The sequence below is a fragment of the Seriola aureovittata genome, chromosome 19, assembly GCF_021018895.1.
Source record: "Seriola aureovittata isolate HTS-2021-v1 ecotype China chromosome 19, ASM2101889v1, whole genome shotgun sequence".
Lineage (NCBI taxonomy): Eukaryota > Metazoa > Chordata > Actinopteri > Carangiformes > Carangidae > Seriola > Seriola aureovittata.
In genome coordinates this window covers 3,789,561-3,814,868 of record NC_079382.1, presented here as the reverse complement: position 1 = coordinate 3,814,868, position 25,308 = coordinate 3,789,561, and the positions used below count along the sequence as shown (strand labels likewise).

The 25,308-nt window shown below is 37.7% G+C and overlaps 1 protein-coding gene across 3 annotated transcripts in view; it reads left to right on the top strand.

The window, feature by feature from the left end:
- tbc1d32 (TBC1 domain family, member 32) overlaps window positions 1-25,308 on the top strand; it is a 74,181-nt gene that overhangs the window by 19,711 nt on the left and 29,162 nt on the right. For all 3 annotated transcript variants that reach the window (XM_056363560.1, XM_056363558.1, XM_056363559.1), the window contains exons 20-28: window positions 40-127; window positions 917-1,035; window positions 2,671-2,790; window positions 3,051-3,139; window positions 13,297-13,419; window positions 15,740-15,848; window positions 17,321-17,414; window positions 17,488-17,613; window positions 21,314-21,397. In XM_056363560.1, the coding sequence (XP_056219535.1) occupies window positions 40-127; window positions 917-1,035; window positions 2,671-2,790; window positions 3,051-3,139; window positions 13,297-13,419; window positions 15,740-15,848; window positions 17,321-17,414; window positions 17,488-17,613; window positions 21,314-21,397 (952 nt within the window). The remainder of the gene's footprint in view (window positions 1-39; window positions 128-916; window positions 1,036-2,670; window positions 2,791-3,050; window positions 3,140-13,296; window positions 13,420-15,739; window positions 15,849-17,320; window positions 17,415-17,487; window positions 17,614-21,313; window positions 21,398-25,308) is intronic.

Genomic DNA, 25,308 nt, shown 5'->3' with positions numbered 1-25,308 from the left:
ATTATGGGATTATGGGCTTTCTGTGTGTGTTCTCTGCAGGTGAGCCGCTGTGAGAAGTTTGGATACGGGGTGATGGTGACACAGGTGGCAGCAACTGCTCCAGGGGTGGTGGCTTTGCACTGCTCAGGTACTAATGCGCTTACTCGCACAAACAAACACTTGCCATCTGTGATTCCTAAAGCTTGTATTCTAAGTTGTTGTCTAGTCGACATAAAGCAGGCGTCAAGCAGCCCAGGGAGAAACATCTTTGGCAGATTGTTTGTGTCAGAATAAATGGATGAAGGCAGAGCAAGAGAGGATTTTTATTGTCAAGTTTTTGTAAGGATTAAGACAGTTTGTGATGTGAGCAGCTGTCAAATTTTTATTGACTCTTTCTAAGACACATTTACAAGTAGCTAGTAAATCATATCCGAATGCATTCCACATACATATTAATGCTAGGTGGAGAGGAGGTATAGACACAGACAGGCGAGGCAAGTGTGGAAGTGTAAAATTGAATTATAGATTTATAATTGTAGAATTGTAATATTTGGGTCATCTGGGTAGCTTCAGCAGTTAAGCGGTATACCATATAATTGCAATTTCCACAGTTTGAATCTGGTTGGGGGCTTTTATTCCACATTGTTCCCTGCTCTCTCCCCATGTTTCCTGTCTGTTCATACCGTCTCCTGTCAACAAAAGGCTAAAATGTCAAAAAAGACACAAAATCTTTTTGAAAGTTTTCAATATTAAATTGTGTTAAGATTTAAAAGAAATAAGAAGCTGTCATCAGTTTTTTATGATGAATTTTCAGATCTTTGACGCTTAAAATCCCAGTTGCACTTCCAGCAACCTCACACGCTAAAGTTTCAGTGTCAGTTCAGAATTTCTCCATACAAATCCATATTGAAACCACTAGCTTGATATCGTGTTGCAGGTTTTGTCCGGGCGCTGGTAATTGAGCTGTGGTCAACTCTGGAGTGTGGAAGTGAAGATGTGAGGGTGGTCCGTCCCAAACCAACACCCATGGACCCCATCGACAGGAGCTGCCTCAAGGTACTGTGTGTGAGTGTGTGTGTGTGAGAGAGAGTTTTTTATTGTAATACCTTCTAATGTGGAAGTATGATCTTTGCCTACTGTTTGCTTTTTATCTTGAAGAACATTAAGTCAAGTCATATTTATTTCTATAGCACATTTTATATAACAGGTGTAGACTCAAATGCCATTTTCTTTTTTTTTTTTTTACATTTTTCAGTCAATTTGTATTTTACTCTGTTTATCTGTAGAAAATTAAAACTATTTTAAACCATGATAAAGATTCCTCCTTGCACGAGGCTGCATTTTCTTAATTTGGTTTATATATGTTTATATTTTATAATAGTTTTTACTTTTTCTGATTCTGATTCTAAAGTTTGGCAGAATTTCCAGGTTCAGTCCAGGACAGGCTCAAATTTAATTCAAAGCACAAGTGCAGTGTACGTGCGTGCGTGCGTGCGTGCGTGCGTGCGTGCGTGCGTGCGTGCGTGCGTGCGTGATAGATGCTGTGCTGGTCTCTGACAGGAGCCAGGTCATCTCTCTCTCAATGAAACTAGTCAAGTGAATACGGACAACCAGTGAAGTGTCAACTGTGCCCTGCCACCAGAGACTTTAAAGCTTGCCTTATCAGTGGGTCAGCTGCCAGGTTACATACATGCAGTCAGACCTCCTAGTCCATCCGTGCCAGCACATGGCAGAGGAGCCCTGGACCTGAGCCGGTTCTGAAAACAGACAAAATGTGCCATTAAATCTGTGTGGGAAGTTTTTTGCATTGACCTCTGTGAGACAAAGCACAGTAAATATGTAGCACAGTCTTTTTGGATGAGTAGCATTGTCACCTTTTCTGAGTTAAGAATTTTGTTCAATGTGTTGGAAACATTAAAAAACTGAAGCAGACAGACTATAAAACATGTAGAAGTCTGTAATGCACCTTTGACACATCAGCAGACAGGGACAGATGAAGGAATAGAGATTTCAGTCTCTGGAAAAAATTAATTTATACATTTTTACACTCATAGAAAGGCTTGTTCCTTTTAAGCTGTTTTATGTATGCATGCATGAGAGTGTGTATGTGTGTGGTCATCCTTTTTTCCCTTTGATGCCTATACATTTCCCTGATTACCTTGATCCAGTAATGAGAATAGAGGGGCTTCCTTTGTTTTAGTATTCTTCAGACAACTTCAGATGTAAGTTCATGCTGTAAAAGTGCTCACAGGCAGCCATCTTCTTATTTCCATTTTCACATTTGCTTTGTTTTTGCGTCAATTAAAATGTTTTAATCAAGGACATAATACACAGTGGATTTCTGTACATCAACATCAACTGGTTAATTAAGCCATAATGTTTTCTTTTATCATAGTATCTCTCTAGTGTTTCTACTTTATTTAAAGGGTTATTTTTATAGGGATAAATATCATTGGACCAATGCCACATACAGTGTTTATAGTTTCATAAATATGGTAGTTTTCATAACCAGTCCCATCACAAGAATTTCTAAAACTAAAACTACACACACACATAACATAATAACAAAACACATTCATGGGAAATAGGTGGCACAGATTACAATGAGAGTAGATCCTAATGAAAATCATCAATTACTACACCCTTGTTTTGCCATTTGACACTTTTATAACCCTCTCTTTGTCTACCCAGTCCTTCCTGTCCTTGGTCAACCTGCTCTCCTCTTCCCAATCAGTATGGGAGCTGCTGGGCCGACAGCCTTTAGCCAACAAGAGTGAATACACCCTAAGAGAAATGCCATCCTCCATACCTGTAAGTGGTTTTCACGCTGTGTAGTTCAGATTTCATGCAATGCCTCTTTCAGCCATTTGAGGGCATGTTTGCACTTTTCATTTTGCGTCCAACCACCACCCATGCACTTGTTTTACCTTGCAAAGGGCTCCTCCGAAACCCTCAATATACTGAAGCTGATGTATATTCTCCACCTTACACATTGTAAATATCCACACTGTTTTCATTTTGCACCATAACTGCTGTCTTCTGTTTCACACCCTCTCATTTTTACTTGGCAGGATTTGATTGACAGGCTGATTGCTGTGAATTCAGATGCAAAGATTCACTCCCTGTTCCACTATGAGCAGTCTCACACTTTCGGCCTGAGGTGAGTGACTTTTTTCCATATTACTTAACATCAGTGGGGAAGCACACAATATCGGATTAACACCTGGTGACTGCACACGCTCTTGCACACACACACACACACACACACACACACACACACACACACACACACACACACACACACACACACACACACACACACTTGAGCCTCTAGCAGTAGCAAACTGACATGGTTCTTTATACTTTGATTACCCAGCACTGAAAGGCTGATGAAAGGATTTCTCTGGATAAGAGAGAAATAAGCTTGGCTGCGTGGGTGTGAATGTGTGAATATGTGTGTGTATGTCTATTTTTATGAAGAACAGACATCCTAAAAGTGAGAAGAGCATTGAAGGAGGAGAGGAAATTCATCTAAAATGAAGAACTATTTCAGTTTTGATTCTGGGTTTGATTAGGGTTCAGATTGGGGTAGGACTACACTAAAGGTTACAGTTAATGCTGTGATACTGTGATACTGTACTGTAAAAATGACAAGGGTCTGTCAGCTGTGAGACTTACCCAACCTTTAAATGCAACTAAGGTCTGTTGTTAAAGTTAATGTGTTCCAGTCTAAAAATGTGTCTAAGATCGATGAAAAGCAATCTGCAGGATAAAGGTATATATGTCTTGTGTGTGTGCGTGTGTGTGCGTGTGTGCAAAGCTCTGGTGGCTGCTGTGCGTTCCTTTGCCTTTCTGAATCACAATAGCTTTGACTTGTTTGGAGCCACGCTGACTCACTCTCTGTGCCTGTCAGTCAGCTCACTCCTATTAACATCCAGAAACTAAGTGAAAGGAACAAGAGGCTCTATTCTTTTACCAACCAGACTGACGGATTAACTGACAGACTTAGATTCTAGGCCTCTCTGTGGGTTGTTAAATGTGTTAAATGTAACCTTTTACTATCAGTAAGTCAAGTCATACCATATTAAATTTGAGGTATTAGTATAACTACCCAAACCAACAACTTCTGAGTAAATACGTCATATCAACTTTTGGCTTTAAATTATTGCAGTTAATTTCAGTTAATTTTTAATTTTCTTGCTTGCTCATCTAAGTCAGACAGCATAAAAACAAATAAAGTCACAAATACATACAAGGACATGGCACTGAATAATCAGCAATATGTCCAAAAAATATTACAAATAAAAACCTGCTAGCTGGATATTAAACTTGATTGTAAGCTTGAAATTATTGGAGTAAACTTTGTTCTGTATTATTTATTAACAGTTACACTCTAAAACCTGGCTTTGGTTGCTTTATTAGGGCTGTGTGGGTGTGGTTTGGTCACATTCGAGTGTGGCCTTGCAACATAAAACAAAATCTGTCATAAAATTTGATTCAAATATCGCTAACTCCTGATTGGTGCATGCAAGGATGTGAAATCACCTTTCTACCTGAGTTCTGCCCAATTTAAACCAGCTGAAGAGCAATTGACAAAACGGGAAAAAATAAGACAGAAATCTTGTGAGAATCATGTGAAATAACAGAAATTGTATACACTTTGTGTTCATGTAGGATCCCCTCATGCGTAGCAAGTACAGAGTGGTAGTAGTGAGTAAATGAACACTGGTTTTAAGCCTCAACACCCAGCCAAGTGACTCAGGAATGAAATTTCTTCAAGTGCCCATCCGTAGTCACGACAGCTGCCTGATTTATTTTACAGATTTACAGGTTGATTTACAACTACAAACCTTTTAAGTATTTGTGAACATAATCATCAAAATCACTTTGGCCCTGATTTGAGCCCATACTGTTGCTGGATAACGATGCTGTGGAGAGGATGCTTCATCACAGACCAGTAAAGCATGCAGCAGTTTAACACACAATTAAAAACCTAATCCATGTCAGGAAGTAGAGCCTAGCTGTGGCCATTCATGTGCAGGATGTTTGAAACTTGTCCTGACACACAGAAATATTGGAATATGAAGGTGCTATAGTGTTCTGGTGCCACTTTCATGTTGTACTGGATTTTCACATATCAGTTTTTGTCTGTGCTGTAAGGCTGTATTTGATTACTTTATGGGTTGTACTATCGTAGTTTGCTTTGGCCTTATTGTATGTAGTGGAGAACAGCATTGCCTGCAGTTGTGGGGTCAGTAAAGCTTGAAGTAAAGTGCAGTAGTGTGCAGAAGTTTCAGCAACATAGGCAAATTGACATTTTGTTGATTTTTGAAGTGAAAAGACGTAAATACAACCACATAAAAATTTTTCTTCAAATGTAAATCTTATGAACGTAAAGAATACTGAAAAAAAGCAGTAGTTGTGGCATGTATGAAAGTTTGGCACTGTTCTAAGTCAGTACTTGGTACACTCCCTGCTTTGGCAGATAACACAGCTTGTAAACACTTTGTGCTCTTGTGTAGCAGCTGAGAGACTATCTATACTTAGGAATTTCACCCAGTCTTCTTGCAGATCACATTAAGTGATCTACCCACAGATTTTCAATAATGTTCAGGTCAGGGGACTATGTTCCTGTTCCAAAAACTTGAGCTTGTGTTTCTTGAGGGAGCTCATGGTGGATTTTGAGATCTGCTTTGGATCATTGTCCTGCTGTGGAAGCCAGCTGTTTGCTCTAAGTGAAAAATATGAAACACCATCCATTCATTGTGGTAGTAGAAACCAACCACAAAGAATGACTGATCTACATAACTGTCTGGTTTTACACTAATACACAACAGGATACATTAATACACTAAAGTTGTTGTGTATTTTTCACAGTTTTCCAAGGCCTCACTTTCTTGCAGCTCTCAGTTTAGCTAGACACTTCATCACAGTGTTTAATTATAAAGTGACCTGTTTTACCACCTTCATTTATTTTCTTGTGACTGTCTACAAGGAGAGGAACAGATTTCCTCATGAAATTGAAGCGAAACTTCTTTGTTAGTACAAAAACGACATATATATATTGGAGGGGTACAAATTATTGTGGCTACATGATTAAAAACAAGACAATTCAACCCAGAAAGGTCAAACAATCACACATGATATACACTGGTCTTGTTTTTAAAAATGTAACTGTGATAGTAAAGAGATTTTTTAAAAACCTTTTGTACTTAATCAACCCAGTGTGTCGTCTGTGATTTTTAGGGAAAATCTATTCCCTTCCCTGTAGTTGATAATATTAGCCCACCCATTCATCAGTAGCACCTGCTTCTGTTTCATAACAGTCGGATCCAAGTCGCTCTTCTCCAGTGTGCCATTATTTTTCTGCTTGTTTGTTTATTTGACACAGCATCATTTGTATTAAGCACAATTACAGGTAGTATTAACATTTAATTAAATTTGACTCTATACTCAGATGCTTGGTATTACAGACTTTGCACGTTTTGTATTTTCCACTGAGATATAAAGCTGGTTAGAAAAAAGAGCTCCAATTACACCAACACAGACAAGCTGGAAAACAAACACCTGTCTGATTGAGAGAGTCTGTTTTCTTTTGTTTTTTTTTGTGTGTGTATACATCACTGATAAATAGGTGCTAATGTGTACTTATTTTGTTCTGAGCTCAGGAGCAATAGCAAAAGATGCCATTATTCCTGACTGTACTGAGTCAGTTGTTCTCAGCAGCAACTGTCGTGTTGTCTTCGACCACGTGTATCTGAGATTTAAAATGTTAAATATGAATCTGGTCATGGACAAACCTTCAGCTTGACTCCGTGTTAACCTTCAGCTTCACCTGAGGCAGACAACAACACAGGTTGCCACCTTGTGTGATATTTTCTTGTGACCACAGTAGATGTAGAGGGAGTAAGGGGATTCAGCCTGGATAATTTGCTCAGGTGTCGATCTGTAACGTATGCTACATAGTGAATAATGGATAACAACTCCAGGTTGTTCTCCTTTTGCAATGTGTTTTTTTTTTCTTGTGAATGTGTGTTTCCTCTTATTGAATGTACGAAAAGTCAATACATGTTTTTATGTGTATTATTGTCTGATTTTCATGTAACAATACAGCTCAAGACTTGAGCAAAACACAAGTTCAGAAAGACCCTTTAATTGAGAGAAATCTGCTGTCTGGTGTATTTTAAAAAATTGAGTTTTCTCCAGATTTAGTAGCTGCAGATTTGTTCCCTGCCATCAAGCTTTATACTGTAGGTGCTTGTTGAGAGGATGAGGCTGACGTTATAATGTATTTTTCATTTTGTTAAAAATCTCATACTTTTCAACTTTCCTACACTGTCTGTGGCACACAGCTCCAAGCCCATTGGTTCCTACTGAAGACATGAATCTTTAAAAAGATCTTGATGGGCACTAATCTGCAGTTTTATACACCTTTAATGCACAGTAAGCATTTATGGCAGCATGATGGTGTATATGCAATTGACTCAAAATAAACTACTGTGCCCGTGTTTACTGTAATGACTGAAAATGTCACCCGCAACAGTGTGGGTCAATGATGTTTTTAATTGTTTTTGGTCAACAATGGACCTCTTTGGCACTTATTAGAATTCAATATAATTCAAAACACTTTATTTGTCCCCAAAAGGCAATTTGCAGAAGCATATAGAGCAGCACAGTCACAAGCAGCACAATACTGGAAATTAAAAATTAAAAAAACATAAGCTAAACATTAGAATACTAATATTAAAATGCTAATTATAATACATAAATGCCAAAATGAGCTACATGTTATGATAATAATGATAATGATATGATAATGATAAAATTAGTGCAATAAAAGTATAATCAATAATTAACAATTAAAAGTATATATAATGCAATGTAGTGGAAAAAATGACTACATATCAGACATTTTGGTAGCAATAAAATTATAAAGATAATGATGAGAATATTAATACAATAATATAATGCAGTGTACATTATGTATATGTAAAGATGGATAGCTCTATAACGTATAGTTGCATGGTGATTTGTTAAACACTAAGTAGGATAAATTCTGTTTTTTTCTTTTATGGGATTTGTTGACACAAAATTGTTAACAAAATAAAAATATTGCTGAACTTTTCCTTGAGGCAGCCAACAGAATGAAGCCTCAGGAGATTTTTTGAAATAATACAATTTTCATGAAATTCGACCAATTCTGCAGTTGGCTCCAGAAAGAGTTCTTCACAAAGCAATTTGAAATCAGCCTTGGACTTTACCCTCGCGTTATGTCACAACAGTTTTGACCTTTTCTACCATATTCAACCCAAGTCTAATCACCAGCACCACTGTCAAACAAACATGCACTTAGCATTCCTCAAGTGCAGCCCCCTTGAAAAAAAAAAAAAAGAAGGCACAATTTCCACCCCTCTTGATCTTCACAAGCTAATGAGCAAAAATTCCTCAGCCCCTTTCCTTGTTGCTAAAAGCCTCTTTGTTGTCATGGTAATCACCCCCTCTTCCTCCCACCGTTTTTTCCCCTGCTGTGTAAATTGTTTGGATGCCTGAACACTACTGTCTCTGCGGTTGATGTTTCTAAACACTGCAATTGTGTGTGTGTGTGCTGTTGTACATTTGTATTAATATAATTAAACAACTTAAACCAAATCTCAACACTCATGCCCTATGCACAATGGATGGAGCAGAAAAGAGTTGCAGTCTTTATTCTTTCTGCAATTCAGACATGATGAAGATTATGTTTGTATTGCAGGAAGGTCCAGAGGTTCTCAGGTCAAGGTGAGGCCCTTGCATATGGGAACCGAACAGGTACTACACAGACAGTGCAGCACTGACAGGAACAGTCTTTATAGGACTCAGACAAAGTCTTAGTGTCAGGTCAGAGTTCTTTTGCTCTCACCAGAGTTCAGCTGTGGTCGTCTCACCTTCCCAGACAAAGTAAACTAGACTGAAATAGATCAAGAATGAATAAAAGATGATATGATATTTTGGAGTTTCATTCTGTTGCATCAAACAAGTCAGATGTGACTGATTACTTTGTTTTGGTTCAGGCTCAGTAACAACAGATTAAAAAGTCAAGATTCCCCACAGTATAGTAAAGTTTCATGGTTTGGTTTCCCATTGTTGGGATTTGCATGTAGTGCTCAGGCCCAAATGAAGCTTCTAATTGATCTTTGACGATGCACAGCCTGTGGGCTTTTCATGCTGCTACCTTGATATGTGCAGATCATTAACTTAAAGCACTTGTTTTCATTGTGCAGAGTGGTGTAGCAGGGGTATTTTATCTCTACTTTATCTCTACTTTGTATTATGTAAGTGTTGATCTTGAAAACTGTTAGATTTTTGGGGATTTACTACTATTTAGCATTTCCACAAACCTATGAAAAATGATTTCCATAGGTCCATATTTCCAGAGATTTTCTTTTCATTACTGCGCTTTTTAATGATTTTATGATTGATTAATTATTAACATTTTCATAACTGCAACTTTTAAATGATCTCCCAGCTGCCTGCTATAAACCAACCAAATTATTGACCATTTGCATCTCACCTCGAGCATGACTAATCAATCAGTAGTGTGATCATCAGTCATACTGGCAAGAAAATTACTCTTGGGTTTTAATTGGTTTAAACTCAAGTCTTCTGATGCATGTGGGCACATAATCATCTGTCATAAATGGGTGTTTCACTGCATGTCTTTCAACATCAGATGAAGTGAGCCATATTCCTGGTCAGCATGAATAAAATCTATAACAAGTTAGATTGTTTGAGGAGATGAATTGTAGTGTGTCAATAATCTCAACCATCCAGCTCAGTGTTTCTCTTTCTTTGACTTCAATTTGAATATAAATGTCTTTATTTATAAATAGGACATTAAATGCGAGAAATGATCTACAATCACTCTGACTGAATGTGGTCATCGACTTTCTTTTTCGAACTGCTGTTTAATACAGTTTAGCAATGCTGCCCCACTGTCCTACTTTGTGCTGTTAATTAGCGTTTGCACATTACCCACATCAGGGTGTTTGGCCTCCTATGGAGCTAACTGCGCAGCTTATTGTGCCTTGTCATCCACTGTGTGTATTTACAGTAATGCTTTGCTGAGAAACAGCTATGGTTAGTTAAGTAGAGGCAAATGATAAATTATGAACAAATTTGTTTGTATTTTCTTGTCAAAAACAGTATTGAAATTAATTCCGCATATTAGTGTAGCTCAACAATTAAATGAGTTGTCAGCCATTTTTATGCCTCTGCGCCAGCGTCAGCCAGAGACGGAGAAACTATGTTTTCGGGTTGTCCGTCAGTCTTTTTCATTCTTGTGAACGCGATATCTCTGTAATGCCTATTCATTCGGACTCAAGGATGAACTGATTAGATTTTGGTGGTCAAAAGTCAAAGGTCAAGGTCTCGGTGACCTTTACAAAATACAGTTTTGGCCTTGTGAACACAATATCTCGGGAACTCTTCAAGGGAATCCCTTCACATTTGGCACAAATGTCCACTGAGACTCGACGAACTGATGAGATTCAAAGATCACTTTGACCGCACAAAACACTTTTTATCCGAAACACAAGACTACACACAGTAATTATGACATAATTTCACACAAATGGTTAATATTTTATATGATTCTGGATAAACAGGGATGTAACCTGAAACTAGTCTGAGTGGCGGAGGCAGACAACCACCAGGCAGTAATTGTAGCTGAATTTAGGCTGAGGTCAGAGGTTATGTTAGGCTGTTGGAGAGCTGTCATGAGAGTATCTTTGGAGGCAAAGTTTGGTAGAAGTCTGTCCATGTGGTTTACAACCAAAGGTGTCAGAAATAATTAAATGAATTATCGATGAAACAGTCAATCAACTGATTTCTTGATTGAAAAAATTAATTTGCTACAGTTTTGATGAATAATTGATGAATCATCAGCTTCTACAATAGTAAAGTGAAATGTTTAGATTTAGGACTGCTGCTTGGGCAAAATAAGCCATTTGCTTAGGAAATCGCTTGGGAAATTGTGATGGCATTTGTCATGATTCATAGACCAAGCATTTAATCGAATAAAACATCAGCCGATTAACTGATGATAAAGATAATCGTTAGCTGCAGCCCTCGAATGAAAACCCCAGCTGGCAACAAGGTTTGAGGCATGCCTGGTTCTCTAGTTCATTGTCTCAGACTGTGAGAGGTCAGAAGGCCTGACAGATTCTCAGCCTCTTGCTGTGCCGCTGTCAGAATGAGTGAGTAGAGTTGTCAGTCAAACGGCAGTCCAAGCAACTGCCCAGCACATCAGGACACGAAGCAGCTGCTTAAAAGGAGAGATGTTTTTCACAAGGACCAACGCACTTAGGACACACACACACACACACACACACACACACACACACACACACACACACACACACACACACACACACACTCAAAACAACATGCAGAGTTAATGCTGTAATAGTAAAAAAAAAAAAAGCACACATACATCTGCACGATTAGAAATTGAAGTGACATTTTGTGAAATTGGGATACAAGTGGTAATTTTAAAAAAGGCTTTTAAATGTTAAAAAATAAGCCTGACATTTCTGTTCATTTGTTGTTTTTGTCATCTTAGCTTAAAAACTGCTGTCCCCTAATAGCAGTGACAGTGATGAAGGAAATCAACTTGCACATACATAAAACTGTCTAAACAGTACAGTAATATACTATTCATGTTCAGAGTATTGGTAAACAAAACAGATTTTCTACTAAATTTAAAACTTGAATGACCTTAAGCTGCAGACTACTTGTATAGAACAGCAAAAGAAGATCCGAGACTATTGGTGCTATTGATTAAGCTCAGACAGAAGCAGTTGAATCATCCCACTTGGTCTACATTGCCCTGCTGCCTGTCTTTTAGCTGAATAATGGCTTGGTCAGAGTATAAATGTGTCACTTTATATGGGCTTTCCACAGGTAATTGGCAATTAGTCATTACTTGAATAAGTTAATCACATTTCTGATAGTCACACAATATTCCCAAATATTCCAAGTGTGTGTTTTTGTGTTGACTGCTGTGGGTCTGGAAGCCTCTACAGGTTTTGGGTCTAGTTAGATGAGAGGATCAATAACACTCTCATGTCTATGTGACAAGTTTGAATCTAGATGGCTTGGCCGATAGCGCTAAGACTGGAAGCAGGAGGAAACGGCTAGCTTGTTCAAATGGCTACCTACTGTAGCATGTTAACTCATTTCTTATCACATATTTGTTTAATCCATACACAAACACAAATGTAAAACTGTGATGTGTATAGCATTGGTATAGTGTTGGGCAGACAAGTGTTGCTTGGGTTGCTTGCTTCGGCTCCTATGGGTTTACATGTCGTTGTTGTTGTTTGGGTTCTTCTGCCATTGCCATTGTTGTTCGTGCTTTAATGTCAAAGCACTTGTAACACTTAATTTAACACAGCACTGTAAACCCTTGTTTTTAAAGGTGCTATATCAATAAAGGTATTATTATTATTATTATTATTATTATTATTATTATTGTATGTAAACAGTAGTTCTTCAAGTAATTGTTGCAGCATGCAACTCCCTTTTAAAAGTTGTCACTTTTTTGTTTAGGTTTGCATACAGATTCAACAAATGAGATACAATGTGCTAAGTAGTGAGTTTGTAGGTGTATTTTATCTTCATGATTCACAAGGCTCATTGCCTCTAGTTTAGACTCCATACTCAATGCACAGAGTGGTATCAGTCTTCTCATGCACTTCTCGGCAAGATAAACTCTGGTATTAGTGTGAGGAGGTGGTGTTGATGTTCACCTGTGATTTTTAATGATTTTATATATGATATAATTTGCTATTAAAACTGTGACCAGTAGTAATTAGATAAAAAGTAATTGATGCATGCTTAAAAGATTTTCTGAAGCTTTTCCTTTCTACAGGTAATGCACCATATAAAACAAAAAGCTGTCTCAGGCTCTTAGTTTTCTTTAGTTTCTCAAAATACCAGTGGAGCTTAACAGCCTGCTTGAGCCTGGTGTCATTACCAGCAACTCAAAATGAACCATGAAGCTTTTCCCAAGGGCTCCTACTTAACAAAGCTTACAATTGGCTACGGCAAGCTGGTGGAGAAAAATTGTTGACTGATCCAGCACTTGCAGACATACAACGCCAGAGGAAATAGACTGAATTCCAAGTGGGTGTGTTCGCTTGGTCCTGCCCTGCTGTACAGTATATGCTACATTACAGCCTGAGCTGCTGTTTTGCTACTGTATCTCACAATGCCAGTCCTCTCTGAATTTTAATGTATTTTAATGTATTTGTTTTTGCTTGTTTGTGTTTGATGCAGACTGCTCAGTGTGCTCTGCTGTAATCTGGACTCATTTCTGCTGTTGGAGAGCCAGTACAACATCTGCTCCATGCTGCTGCAGAGTCAGAGGGAGAACGCCACTGAGCCAGTCATCAGTGAGGGGTATGAGCTCATGAACGCAAACTTTAAAATGTATTGTTTGGGAGTCATTAGTGTTATTGTTCTTTTGTAGTGAATTTGCCATTGACACTTATTTCCAGTGATAAGCATCATATCCCTTTATAACTTGCAAACACAAAATACTAGTTACTTCTGCTATAAATCCTGAATAAGAATACATTCGAAAATATTTATTATTAGCACTATGATGCTGTTTCATTATTGTGTTTTTTTCATGGGATTTGTTGACAAAAGACAAATATAGAATAAAATAATGTAATATATGACAACAGAAAGGTTTTGGCATCTAAAGGTTTCTTTGACTTATAAATAGTTCAACATTAGTTACATAGTTCATCATTTTGGGAAATGCACTTATTTGCTTTCTTTCTGTAAGTGACAGGAGAAAAAGATCAATATCAATCTCATCTCATCTCTGCGCATTAAGTATGGAGCTGAGGCAAGGGCCTGGTTAGCTTAGCTTAGCATAAAAAGTGTAAGCAGGGGGAAATGGCTAGCCTGGATTCTCCAAGTTCAAAGAGACTCTAACTAGCATCTCTAAACCTTAGGAATTAAAAAGTTTTATCTTGTTCAATCTGTTCATACAAAAATGCAATTGTCAATTTTTGATTTTATACATGGGGATTTACTGTATGTGGAACAATTTTTTGCCAAACAGTGCCCAGTACTACTACCCTTAGCTGACCACGTCATGAATCCATCCATGGTCTTGACACACAGACACAAGAGGGATATTGATCTTCTAATCTAACTTTTGGACAGAGAAATAAAATCCTATTTCCCAAAGTGTTGAACTATTCCTTTAATACACTTTCTGCACTTTGACATTACCCCTGTGGCTTCTCCAGACATTTCGGTCAAAGTATGTTTTCTAGAAAGTTCAATTTACTCCAGCCAGAGCAAGGTGAACTGAAGGAAGTTATTTCAGACATTTCAATAGCTTCCACAGCGAGCATGTTCAACTCTCACATAGTCATTCTCTCTCGTACTCATTCAGAAAAGGCTTTTTGCTCCTCTCTGCATCATCCTGATATGACAGAACACTTTCAAATTTAATCATCGCTCAGGATGAGAAATTGTTTGTTTGTTTGCCTTGTCACAAATAAAATGAAATAAAGCAGAAAGAAAGTGAAAAGGCCATTTCCGAAAGTGGGTGTTCAAGAGCCCCTCTCTCTTTTGTAATGTGCGGCAGAGCCATGGCTATTGGTTATGAATGGAAATGGCCCTGAAATGCCAACTCACACCGCATGTCTGAGTGCTGGCTCAATTTTCAAGAATGATGACTTGTTAATTTATCCTCCCATCTCTTTTTCCTGCCCTCTCCTCCCCTTGTGCTCCCATTATCGTCATCTCTTCTTTCCTTTTACCCTGTTCTTTTCCTCCTCTTTTCCTCCTCCTCTTTCTCTCCTGTTCATTGTCATCTAAACTTTACTTTTTGGCATCTCACTCTTGATTTACCCTCCTTTTTGTTTCATTCTTTACCCCTAACTCTCTATATTTTTCAGTTGCTCTGACCTTTTTAATATCAATGACACCCAAATTTTCACCAAAACTACTTTGTAAGAACAATCTGCACATTTTATTTTACTTTGGTTGTTTGAGTCATGAGTGATGTGACTTTTCTATCCTGAAAAAAATTATGCAAATTACATTTTGTGGCAAACAGGCTCTTGGAAAGAGAACTGTACAAGAAGATAGTCCCTTTTTATTTCCAATTTCGAGGCCAAATTGCCTCAGCTATAGTAACTATCTACCAAGGCTGACACCCTTCGACCCTAAAGTGCCTTTATAATTATAATGTTCTCTGATCTTATCTGAAATTCAACATAGAAATTCATCTCTTTCTTCTCTAACTTACCTTGCAGCAATGATACAGTCACAGTAATTCTGAGGCTTCAAACTCTTTGCAAAGTTTTCTGACTTTTAAAAGACACTTGTCTGAGCTACACTAAATTGGGGATGTTTTGAAGTGTTAGTGATTTGGTTGTGATTTTAATTTGCATGACCTTGTCTATCAAATAGACAAGAATATTACAGGGCAAAAAAATGTATTCTAATTTATTTATATATTCATATATGTGTTATTGTAGATATACCTGAGAAACCTAAAGTCCTTTTTCTTCAAACTTTTTTTCAGATGCTTTTCTTGTTCGGTCATCTTGCAAATACTGTAGCCCGCACATCTCAGTGCATGAGCATTTATAACATTAGCCAAGAGTCCTTTGCAATTTTTGTTGTCTTTGTTCCTTTTGCACCTACTCCGACACTGCTGTCTTTGTCTAATCCTCTCTGCCTTCATCAGGGAGTTCATCATAGACAGTCTATCTGTGGAGAGGAATCATGTGCTGGTCCGTGCTAGTGTGGTGGGAGGTCCGTCTGAGAGAAGGCTTCCTCCTCGAGCCCTGCAAGAGGTCAGCTTTGCTTTGGTTTTCTTTTGTTTTCTTTTGTTTTTTGTTTTGAAATGTGGTGGTTTCTTTCCACCTGTCTTATAGTCCTGAATTTTTGCATAAAAGAGAATTATGTGTGTTTGATTTATAGGGATTGAAGTAGAAAAAAAATGCCATCTTTTGTCAGAAAATACATGAAAAAGTGGCAGCAAGTGTTATTTTGTGCAAAGAATCCTTACAACTAACTGAACAGCTCCACAAACTGATTCAAATCTGCGTCACCATTAATTGGACAGTTTGGAGTTCTACTGCTTTTCATCACATTGTTTCATAGTGGCTAGTTGTTTTTCTTTTGGTCAGAAGTGATTAAATTGTCTTTTTAATCTTTCCTTTCACTATTCTTAATTAACACAAACTCAGTCTTCACTGTGCTCGTGATCCAAACACATCCATCCTTCAGTTTCTATTCTGACATTACACCACTGGTATTTTTATTACAGATGAAAGGAGTATTACTGATTAACAACTGGGCCTCAGTCGTTGTTTGAAGGCTGCAGCCTTATTTACTCAGCATGTTTTGGGATAGATATCAATTATTTAGGTGTTGTTTACAGTGAGTGCAACACAGGAACTAATTTTCGCTGAGGTCAAGGAAAGGATATGAAAAAGATAACTAAAGGGGAGACTGGAAATTAGTTTAGCGAGTATTTCCTTCATGTGTCACAGGTCTCTTTTTCTCATCTCTTCCGTTACTTGTGGCGAAAACAAGGAACAGAAAGTTGTTAAATAAGTTTACAAAACACACTGAAAATTAATCCATTGAGTGCGTTCCCAACATGCTGGACTCTTTGCTTCTTTTTCTAATGCTGTCAGAGAAGCACATCACCTGAGTGGCAGACTCAAATACCATCAGGGATTATCATGAACAAGGGGAAGAGACAATTGGATAAAGATGCCTGCTTTTTAAACCCAATTAAGATTTAGAGCACGTTATTTTGGTGAGTCACATGTTGAGTTATGACTCAAAAGTTATGGTTCTTAAAAAAGTTATGACAGGCGTAATGAACGCAACACTAAATAGCAGTGGGATACAAAGAAAGGAATAAATTAAGGAAGAGAGGAAGAAAAAAATGGAAAGGAGGAAAGACAATGAATTCATCTACAAGTCACTGTGTAACTGAATTACACTGTTAATAGTTTCAAGTGTTTTAAATGCTATCATCAAACACTGTCACCACAGTTTTTTAGTATCTTGAATTACAAACAAATGGTGAAGATCCATGTGTAACACAATGACCCATCAGTAACCGAGCCAATGCATAAACAGCCATAACATCTGTCTAGTCAGAGCGGTGCAGAAATAAATCAAAGAAAATAATATATATCATGTATCATTTAGGTTTGAAGAGGACTGGTATTGTTTATCATGATTTTCATTAAAGTTTAATGAGTTGGTCAAATAATTAACTGAGATTTTTTCCATCTCCTCACTCCAGGGTGAAGATCCTTACCCCTGGCCCATGTTTTCAAACTACCCTCTACCTCACTGCTACACCTTGGACCCACCGAAGATCCTCCATAATTCACAGGGTAAGAGAAACGTTGCTGAAGTTGCCAATATTAACTTGCGGATTATTGTGATTCATTTTTTCTCCTCATACAGATTCTGAGATCAATGCATTTCTGGCATCATCTAAAGAAACAAAGGGTGAGGAGAGCTGGATGGTGATCTGCCGTAGGCTGTACTGCAAAGTCATGACCTCCAAACCCAGCATCCTAACTGGAAAGGGTAAGACCCTCGTTCACTGGGCGGCTGTGTTTGTTGCATAGCCAGGATTTTCTGCCTTTTATTAGCATAATGATAATATAGTGCATATACATATATAATATGTCTGAAATCAATCTTAATTTCTCACCTACTGTACATCATTACACAAGTACTATATGTATCTTGGCCCTAAGTGTCAGTTGTGGAAGCAAATGAATCTTGGCGATGGGAAAGATAACTAGCAATTTACATGCAAACATTTAAAAAGAATATAAGTTCAAGAGAAAAAGGTAAATAAATAAAGGCTTGTAACAATTAATAATAAGCAATAACAGCTAGAAAGCTAACAACTATGAATACCTTTTATGGACTACAAGCAAGACAAGTTTTATTGTCTTCACAGGCTTTTATTAACATATCAATACTTTCAACCACAAGTCATTCAATGGCCAAACTTAGCAGAAGTTAGCTGCAGCTCTGTTCTCCCTCTGCGTAACTCTCTCTGCTCTCTCTGCCTCAAGCAACGGGGAGAACGACATCGTATTTCAGTGTAATTCCAGTGTAAAGATTATGTATGTGTCATGGAGAGATAGATGCATTTATACCTTTTCAACCAACTCCCATGATGGTGCAATCTTTTTTTTTCCTCTCACAAATGTTTCTTAGTTGCATTTAAATTCTTTTTTTTTTTAGATTGGATAACTGTCTAATCCGCCAAGACTCATGAGGTGAAGTGTAAACAGGGTCTTTGCTTTCATCATAACAGATGATAAGAGTAAGAGACACAGTATCCTAAACAGTAGGATAAAATAACCAGACTATATTAAGTCATGTGGTTATAATGGCAGCTGTTGGTGCAGTGTTGAATACATGTTATACAATAACCTCACAGCTTACAGTAAGTGTGCCATTCTGAACCTAGAGGAAAAACATATATGTCCTAGAGACTGTTGCATTCCACACTGATCGGTTGTGTCAACACCTGTTTTAACCAATGATCATATATAAAAGTGATACCATGGAAACAATGTAATTTTCCACACATAATTAGCATGTATTGTTAAGAACATGCAGCAGGAATGTGTACACCTTTATGTGTTTATACCGGGTGCACAAACTCAAATAGGTCAGCTGAGTGTGAAATCACAATTTGTCTTTGAGAGCTAATATTTCCTATTAGCTCTGTATAAAGCTACATGTGTAAATGTTCTAATAATTATAAGAAATAATGGGAACAACAAAAAAATATTCCATATGATACAATTAGACTATATTGTACAGTGGGGTCTGTATTTAACTAAATTATCTGCTGGTGTCTTCTATTGTGCTGCAGGTGCACCATGCGCCCCTCCTCACCAAGACTACATTAATCTAATGTCTGTGAACCTTTTAAAGACTCATCATCACTGCCATTGACAGCCACAATGAAATGGCACTGACGCCTACTTTTCCTACGTAGGAGTAAATAGCGGTGATTCAAGGAGAACAAAAATACATCCAAATGAAGGAGGGCTCACAACCTTGTCATTAATGCATGTACCGCACTGTGATTGCCTCCTTTCATCAGTACACTGTTGAACTCAGCCTGTAAAAGCAGCCACTCTCTGCTCTTCGGTGCTCATTTAAAGCTTTTCACTGGAAGACTATGATCAAGATGTATCTGTTGAGCTTCCCTCAGCTGTAGAAATGCTATTTTTCTTAGCATGTCATTAATCACGCAAAACCTCGCATTATACTTTTTAAGAAACATTCAGTGACGGAAATTGTAGCTTTTATAGGCTGACTACTAAATTAACCTACTTCTTAGGCAACGTATTGAACATTTACTTACGTCTAGCTCTGCGTGTGAAGATGCTGTGATTAGAGCTTGTGTCTTTGATAGGCTTCTATTCAGCTGCAAGACAAAAATGATTAACTATACTATCTCTTCATCAAAACACTCATGATTAGAACTGTTTGCATGTTCAGTACCTCACTATCTTGTAAGCCTATTGATTGCTTAATCGGTCTCCCTCAACAGCATGTCAATGAGATGCATTCACCAGAGCTCAGAGTCAGACTTGCATTCTGAAACCTGCGAGCGGTTATGATCAGCGCTCATTGTTTTTTCTAAACTGGCAGATTGCGAAATGATCGTACGGCTGCACTGGTGTGTTTACAGAGGCATTCATCACTTTGTTGCATGTTAAGCAGTTGCATGAACATGACTTCACTAACATCCTGTTTCACTTAGCACTTTATATGAGAGTTTTTATGTTGAAATGATAGAAATCCTTGATTGCCATCATTCGATATCTGCTTTTTTTTGTTTTAATACAGTTAATATTTTATGATACGTCTCACCTTCCTCTGGTGACACTTGAAGAGTCCTCTTTCAAGTGTAGGGCCAGATAAGATCCTATGTAATCAGCTTTCACTGGATCTGAAGTGGTGCCATCACTCTATATATTAGCATTTTAGTACGTGCAAGGACAAATTAAGGAGTACTTATATCAGTGAAGGAAGACTATAATATAATGTTTCCCATTGCAGCCCAGTTTAACAGCATTGCAAACCACAGCATCCAAAATGACCATAAAACTGAATCAAAACCACTCAAAAACTGTTTCTACAAACAATGAACATTAACTGGTTAAATGTTCACATACATCCTGTAGATTTTTAATTAAAATAAACTGAGAATAAGTGACAATAAGTCTCAGAGATTTCAAATTGCGTTTTTATTTTTATGTGCAAAAAATAAATATCATCAAGAACTACCATGTAGACGACGTCTTACATTTTAAATGTCACTCAATTCAGATGTATATTTATTTAATGGTAAAAAAAAAACAAGTATCTGCACCTTGTTGCACCTGAGTCAAGTGGGATTGGAAATTATGCAGTGTGGTGAAATATCATATACTTAATGAATAAATCATATATGTGACAATGCTTGGTGTAAGATTCCGTAGGATTTTCTCAAACTGTCATCAGGAGCACACTGAATAAATCAGTAGTAATTACAGCTAAATTAAAGTAATGCATAATGCAAAATGCAAATACAGACTTAGATTAGGGATACGATGTGGAAAATATGCTGCCAAATTAGTCAGTTTAAACATTTTATATGCTGGAAGGAGTCAGTGCAGTGCAATGTATTCAGTGCAGGATATTAACAAAGAAATGTCTCATTCCAAGGTTTTTTCAAATATTTATTAAAGCAAATGAAGTTGGTTTAAACAGCTGAGCATGTCTGTGAAATAACGCTTAAGTCACTACTTATCTAGGTGGCAGACTCCCACCAGCTTCATGAATTAAAACAAACAGGTCCTGTGCAGTCGCAGCTGTGCTCCTGGGCTCCTGTGTTGTGAGAGATTGGTACTGTATTATCTGTATTACCTTTACAACCCTCATCACCCAGGGTTTCCCTCTGTTTCCACAATTAGCTCTACAGTGACTGGAGCCGTAAATTGAATGGATGCACATTTGCAAGAGCAGTCTTAGATGTAATACTGTCACACTTCTAAACTGTCTATATGATGAGTGAACCTCTTGAATGTTGTATATTTTTATCCTAATGAAGGCTAAAATAAAGAAGCGATACTGTATGGCTTACAGGAAAAGTATTTTTAAAGTAAAACATCTAACGTATTTGAATTTGTAAACTGGATTTTCCTTTAACAGTATTTATTGTAGCTGTTCTGACATAAATTTAAGGTGTGTCTGTTTTTGCCTTCAGTGCTGGCTGACCTTCTGGAGAAGGTTGTGGCCCATCTATCCCGCTCCGCCACAGAGTGCTTCTTCTCTCCAGCTCAGTACAAAGGTCAGTTTTTTTTCTTGACTATTTAGACAAAAGAGAAATAACTAAAGGGCGGAATAAGCCAGATTCTTTGTACTTGGGACATAAATCTGATGTCTGTCTTTACATTCCTGTTACTTTCCGGGTTATGAAAATGAAATTAGAATATTTTTTGTAAAAGGATTGAATAGTTCAGTGGTTTAAACTATTACATAACTTACAATTTACACTTGTTGAGATCTCTTTTGCTCCTTATTACATACATACATTTTGCCTTACTGTATTGCTTATGCGGTCATGTGGCAGGTGAAGGCAAGGGTCTTAGTGAAGTGAACCCTGTCTATGAAACTGGATGTGGAATTCAGCTAGTGACATTTAGTGTTAGTGTAAGAGGCAGAACGATAGAGACACAATAATTTAAGCCAAAGATCAAGGTCGACTTTGAAGCTTTATCGTCAGATTTGTGCTTAAATGCCTTGGAACTTGCCAACCACACCTCCACATGGTGAGTTAGGTCATGTGGTGGGGAGAGGCTGACCCAGTAAAGCCTGCAGTTGCCGGGGATATGTGGCAAGACTGCGGAGTAGCTTGATACAGAAATAATGATATATTATGGTTCAGTATATTTTTGTTTAGGGAGAAAAATAACACAGAAAGAAGACTATAGATTTGTGTGAGGCTGAGGTTTATTAAGTACCAGCTACTAAAGTGGTTTGTTGGATGATGTGGATGAAGGGCTACTTGAGCTCATCTGGTAGTCCTGTGGGGGTACGCCATTGCTGTAGAGGATATGTCGAGGGTATCATATGTTGTACAGATTTTAAAGCCCTCAGAGGAAAATGTGTTTGTGCTTTGACCGACGTGACCTGACTGCATGGTTTTCAAGGAATGGGTTAGTAAAATCTTTGTAGCTTGTCTGAATCAGCAGACAGGTATCAGGAGGTCTGGACTTCAGCTTCTGGCAAAAGCACTGAGGGTCACTGGTCACTGTGACACTGAGGGAGATGAAAAGCTCAGCAGTGGCAGCACATCTGGGCTGGATGAGAGGTTTCTTGACATGTTGAGGGTTCTGAAAGCTGTCGGGCTGTCCTTGTTGACACAGTGTTGTGTGGAGGTTGGGGATGGTTTCTGTGGACTGGCAGACGGGGTAAAAAAAAAAAGCGGAGAAATTCTTTCTAAATTTCCAAGCAGCTTTAACACCAGGATAAAATGAGTTGTGTTTCCCTAACCAAGCAAGTGAATGATTTGAGTAGGCTGGCTTGTTTGGTAGCCGATGGGCTAAACAACTTGAACATACTGATAGTAGCGAGAAAGAAAAGCTGCTAATTAGTGAATACCCAATCTTGCAGACTGTAAATTTTCCTAAAGGTAAAGAAGTGCTAATAATTTACATATTTTTTACAAAAATGCACTTAAACCCTATCATGGTGTCATCACGCCCTTCACCTGGAAAACTCTTCACAAGTTGCACTAACAACAAAAAGTAGTGTTCTGCCAGTGCATCAGCAAACCCCCTCAGTAAGAAAGCACTGAGTAAATGTAATTACTTCTTTATGTTCAATCAGATTTAAATTATATTTTCCATATTAGCTTAAATAATCAGGGCCTCAGTGCTGATTGAGTTGCCTCAGTACTGTATGTATTAAATCAACTCATCAGTGAAAATAATGGAAAAAACAACACTTGAATAGAATCAATGGTACTGTATGACTGCTCAAATAATGTTTGGGTGTATGAGCAATCATCTGGTGCTGATTAGTAACATTATTATAATGATGAGACTGTCACTGCTTTAAAACAGTAGAAGCGATGAACCCCAATGCAGGGATCACACAGGGACAGAGTCAAGTGCAATTTTGATGTATTTATGTAGAGCAAAAAGCCAAGAGGTGAACAGCAACAACAACTACACTTTACGTGAACTTAATAGTGAACAAAATAGTAGGTGAGGTGCGATGCGTGTCCGTGAAGATCAAGTGGTAGAGTGCAATTTCATTATAACGAATAATCCGGCTCTCACCTGCTCAGACTGAGCCAACAACTCTTAGTATAACTGTAAGTATTGTTACCAGGTCTCCAGTAAAGACATTCAAACAATTACACATAAACACATTAAATTTGTCTCGCTTTTGCAGTTTAATTGATTTTTATGCAAATGCATTGCCTATGATGAGAGCTTGTTTCTTATATAATGACAATACAAACCCTTTTGAACAGTTTGTGTTTTATTACAATGAAAAGTCATTTTTCATGTTGGATGTAAATAAATATTTTTATATTTTTACCAAAGCTGAAAAATATAATCAAATATCAGCCATGTCAAAATGCAACAAAAAAACCCCATTTGATTTGATTAGATTTGGACCATGTCAGTCTGGTAGACTACACTAAAGTAGAGTTGTTACTCATGTCCCAGGCGAAGAGCACATATTGTCCATTAATCAGATTAGTTTGTTTTACTATAATCACCGTTTTACATTAAATCTAATCTTTTAGCGCTTAGCTAAATATGACTCACTGAAACTAATATAAGAAGAAAAGTGGTTGTGAAATACTGAAATAACATTAACTATAACAGCACATTAGTTACAAACTGCACCTCTGCTCTATAGAAGACTCTGTAGCTTTGTCTTTGTGGTTCTATGCATATTAAAAAGGGATTAAATAAAAGGATAAGCTGGAAGCCATGACTCAGAGTGACAGGTGGATAAAAAATCAGCCGTCCAGTGTCATCAGTGTTTGTGATGTCAGTTCGCCTTGCACGCTATCACAAATGTGACCAGTTTCCTGCCAAGCTTGTAAAACTCATAGTGTTCTGAGCACCAAGTAGTTGAAGAGTTGTATTAAAAGTTTAAAGCTGTTGCTTTCATGGCATCTCGTCTGAGCAGATTAATGCATCATTGTCAATCTTAGCGTGATAAATTGATGCTGATACTGTGCAAAAGATGATTCATTTATTCCTCATCAGATCATAGTCTTCAGTGGTATTCAAAGATATTTTAATATCTTTGAAATTGTTTTATATCCGTCCACTAATTGAAGAGATTTATCAACTATTTCTAAAAGGTTTTTTTCTCCTTGTTGTCCATCCTTTTCTCTACACACATACGCACGCACACACGCACACACGCACACACGCACGCACGCACGCACGCACGCACGCACGCACACACGCGCACGCGCACGCGCACACACACACACACACACACCACACACACACACACCACACACACACACACACACACACACACACACAGAGTGATCTAGGCTTTAATTGATGTAATCACTTCAGTAAATTCACTTTGAAAGCTTTGGACTCACCTACTTGCACAAGTTTTCTTTTTCAAAGTGTTTGTCCTTTGTCTTTTGATTTTACATATGCTGATGATAGTGAGTTGACCTGACAAGACGTTGCAGAACTTTATTTACTTTGTGCCGTTCGTACAATGGACACATTTGTTTCACTACTTGGAGGTACGGTTAGGATATTTGACAACATAGGCAAGGCAAGTTTATTCGTCATTTACTTAAAGTGCTTTAGAGAAGATATAAAAAAAGAGATGAGGACACGTTGTAAAAGGCAATCAGGTGTATAGGATTTAAAAGGAAGATAAACAAGGTAAATAAATTAAACGCAATAAAGAAAAGAATAAAGTTTCGAGGCAGTGCAAGATGTGAATGAATCGCTCCAGACTGAATCTGAAAAAGGAAATGGCAAACAGAAAGGCTTTAAGCCTGAATTTAGGAGAACTGTGAGTTGGAGCATACAACAACAAGTTTTGTGGAAGTTTGTTCCAGATATGTGGTACACCGTGAAACAATATGAACCTGTCAGTTCTCAGTGATTTTTTTCTACATTGTTAGAAACAGTGGTGTTTCTGGTTGTGTTTGTTAGTGGATAATGTTGCAGCAGGACTCATTTATGGCAATATTGA